The 3779-nt window shown below is 47.5% G+C and overlaps 1 protein-coding gene across 2 annotated transcripts in view; it reads right to left on the bottom strand.

Moving 5' to 3' along the window:
- Nucleotides 1-712: 712 nt before the first annotated feature.
- The window catches only part of VPS52 (vacuolar protein sorting 52 homolog (S. cerevisiae)), a 22784-nt gene continuing 19717 nt past the window's right edge, over nucleotides 713-3779 (bottom strand). For both annotated transcript variants that reach the window (XM_011945491.1, XM_011945490.1), the window contains 3 exons: nucleotides 2274-2385; nucleotides 1929-2047; nucleotides 713-1420 (listed from right to left, as the gene is read on the bottom strand). In XM_011945491.1, the coding sequence (XP_011800881.1) occupies nucleotides 1274-1420; nucleotides 1929-2047; nucleotides 2274-2385 (378 nt within the window). In that variant the 3' untranslated portion in view covers nucleotides 713-1273. The remainder of the gene's footprint in view (nucleotides 1421-1928; nucleotides 2048-2273; nucleotides 2386-3779) is intronic.

Below are 3779 nucleotides of genomic sequence, written 5' to 3'. Positions count from 1 at the left end.
TCCGCGGCGGGTGTGCTCTGCAGTTAGACTCACTCAAGACACCTCCCGTCGCCGGCGGTCTAGACCCGGATCCGGAGGGCCTAAGCGGGGAGTAGAATCCGCCTTCTTTCCACCACTCTCCAGGGACCTGGGAAGGGAATGTTTAGGCCGTGGGGGTGGAGGAGACAGGAAACATCCCCAAATTACCATTTTTCCTTAACTGCACCTCTCCTCTTAGGCCTTAAAGGGGTCCCTGTGTCTCTCCAGTCTAGAGCCTAAGGTCAAACGAAGAGTATAAGCATGGGCAGCAGGAAGGCTCCAAGTCAAACAAATAGATGACATGAATGAATTTTGCCTGGTCTACCCCTGCCCCAACGGTGTGGGTGTGGGTGTGGGCGTGGGTTGGCTGCTGCAGCCCACGAGCAAGGGACTGTGACAGCCACAACCAGAGGAGCTACGGAGCTGCTACAGAGGAGGGATTCCAGAGTCAGCTTGGGCTTGTCCCAAGGGAGCCCTCGAGATAGTGTCTGGGGCTGTGCGGCCTGGTTCTCAGCCCTTGCAGCATCTGCTTTAGCCAGAGGCCACCTTCCTCCTCTGGCCTGGAAGTAGCTAGAGGTTAGAGGTTACACCCGCCATAAGGGATATAAGCCCAGGAAGCAGTCAGAAAGGAAAGGTCACTCTAGAGATGGGGCCACCTTAAGGCCTTCAGCAGGAAGGAGGAAGGAAATGGGAGAAGTGTCATGTCATATCAAATATTTATTTTCTGCAGACTGACTTGGGAGGAATTCTTGAGCCAGGAAGGGAGGGGTTAGTGTTCAAATTGCTGAGATCTTAGGTCAAAAAACTACAGAAATCACTTTGAAAAACACAATGACAGAGGCAGTCACCCCTTGCCAGCAATTCCAAGAGCTGAGGCTTCATGCCTCAGGACATGGTGACTAGTTGAGTGAACCAGAGATTGACGCAGTGAAGGTTTTTACAGGGAAAGAAACAAGCCTTGGGTATATGGGAGCAGGAAAGGAGGGTGACAGACTGGAGAAATGATAAAGGCCATTTTGGAAGCCCACAGGGAAGTGGTCTTGGGAAACCTGAAGACGCCAGGAAATTCAGAAGGCCAAGGAGATCCAGCTTATCCTGTTGGGCAAGGTGCTGGGAGGGAAGGCAGGTAAGCCATGTCAAGGGCCTGGGAGGCAACGGGAAAACTGCAAGGGGGACCCCAGGTGAAGAAGGGTATGGAATGGGGTGCAGAAGTCCATGGAGATAACTGGCAGATCTCAGGGCGGTTTCCGGCACATCAGAAGTTGGGCTTATGCTTCTTGAGCTCCACCATAAGGTGGTGAATGTTGATGAGCTCAGCCCGGGCAGGCAGGGCTCGGAGCTGCGGCTGGGACAGCACCCGGTGGAAGCGATGATAGACCTGGATCAGCTGGGTCAGCGCTCCCTGGTCAAAGAAAGTCATTGAGGGATCAAACTGTAAAGTGGTGCTAATAGTGATGATTAAGAATCAGGTTAGGCAGCCAGGCACAGTGGCTCACACTTGTAATCCCAGCACTGTGGGAGGCCATGGCGGGCAGATCACGAGGTCAGGAATTCGAGACCAGCCTGGCCAACACAGTGAAACCCCATCTCTACTAAAAAATACAAAAATTAGCTGGGTGTGGTGGCAGGTGCCTGTAATCCCAGCTAATTGGGAGGCTGAGGCAGAAAAATCACTTGAACCCGTGAGGTGGAGGTGAGCCCAGATCGTGCCACTGCACTTCAGCCTGGACAACACAGCTAGACTCTCTCAAAAAAAAAAAAAAAAAGAATCGGGTTAGGGCTCATCCAGAACTTTGGGCACAGCTAGTAACTGAAGACCAAGGGTCACTTAGATGATGCTGAGCCCAGCAAAATGGGGGAAAATAATAAATGATGGGGTATCTGAGTGGGGGCTGGGACTTGCAGGTCACCTGAATGATACTGGTGCCATTTCTGAAGTTGGTGAAACTCCGCATTACATCCTGACTCAGAGATTCCACTGAGGATTTCCAGGAACTACCAAAGCCACGGATCAGCTGAGTTACCCGGGCTAACAGCAGGAGGAAAAAGAGTGTCAGAGACGGATCTGGCTGATCTTCAACTCCACTAAGTTCTCCCCAAGGTATAGCCATCCTTACCATCAAACCCTCTTTTTTGGTATTCTCTCAATCCAGTCTTTCATACTCTATTCCCCCACCATGTAATCTGCATCCTTTCATTTTTCTTTTCCACTTCCCTTACCACTGATCCCATTCATTACTGCATTTTCCTCATACCTTCTTCCCCTCGAAGTCGCTCAGCCTGTCCACGCTCAATCAAAGCCTCAGCCTCCTTCACAAATGCCACTAAACCCCCAAAAGGGGGAGACAGCAACTCTTCAATGAATTCCTGGAAAGACAAACACACATACACAGGTGTCCTGGTGTCAGCAGATTTGCCCAATTCTGGCATCATGACTAATGTAGATCCGTGTGAATGGCATCTTTCAGCTGCTGCAAAAGTTAAGGAAAATTCTCCATGGAGAAAAATATCCTCAATCCTAATTTTGGCCCATACAATTCCCCTGGTTAAGATCAAACAATGAACTCAAAGATAACTAGACACAAAAGAAGGGCAGCTACCAAGAGAGTCAGCAGACACAATAAGCAATAGCTGCTGACCTTAGAACTATCAGATACAGATAGCAGTTGTACTGTTTGCAATGTCTGAAGTTAAGGATAGGCCAGGCGCAGTGGCTCACACCTGTAATCCCAGCACTTTGGGAGGCTGAGGCGGGCAGATCACCTGAGGTCAGGAGTTTAAGACTAGCCTGGCCATGTGATGAAACCCTGTCTCTACTAAAAATACAAAAATTAGCTGGGCATGGTGGTGGGTGCCTATAATCCCAGCTACTCGGGAGACTGAGGCAGGAGAATCGCTTGAACTCGGGAGGCGGAGGTTGCAGTAAGCTGAGATCGCGCCACTGCACTCCAGCCTGGATGAAAGAGCAAGACTCTGTCTCAAAAAAAAAAAGAAAAGAAAAAGTTAAGGATGTAAAAATGACCAATTAGTAAGAACTATTAGGAATGAACAGACTTGAAAAAAGTAAATTTTTTAGATATGAAAAGCCAATTTCAGAAAGTCAACAGATTAACAAGAATTATACAATGAACTAGAATTTATAACTGAAGAAAGGACTCAGAATGTAGCACAGACAGAAGATGGAAAATTTTGAGATAGTAGGAGATACAGAAATCTAATTAATATATCTAGGCACTGAAATTGATGGCTACTAACATCACAGAGAGCCAAGAAGAAGACATTATGCGCTTCCTGATGGAAATGCATACCACTACCTCTCAAATATCCCTGTAGAAAAAAAAACTAATTTAAATCTGATCAAACCTTTCCATCTAATTACACATTTATGAGAAATACACCAGAGAGAGGAACAGTTTGGCCACACCATGCAATGCAGTCAGCAAAATCTAAACTGCACATCATTCTAGATGACAAATGACTCAATAACTCAGTTTCTTCCACAAATAAATTGCAGAGGAGAGGGGGTTAAGATGGAAGGGAAATCTATAGATTAAGAAAAGACACATATATGGACTTTACATGGATCCTGATTTGAACCATAAAAATCATTTATGAAGGCTGGGCGCAGTGGCTCATGCCTGTAATCCCAGCATTTTGGGAGGCCGAGACGGGCAGATCACAAGGTCAGGAGATCGAGACCATCCTGGCTAACACAGTGAAACCCCATCTCTACTAAAAAAAATACAAAAAACTAGCCAGGC

The sequence above is a fragment of the Colobus angolensis genome, unplaced genomic scaffold (genome assembly GCF_000951035.1).
Source record: "Colobus angolensis palliatus isolate OR3802 unplaced genomic scaffold, Cang.pa_1.0 Scaffold24, whole genome shotgun sequence".
NCBI lineage: Eukaryota > Metazoa > Chordata > Mammalia > Primates > Cercopithecidae > Colobus > Colobus angolensis.
This window is presented reverse-complemented; position numbering and strand designations above follow the sequence as displayed.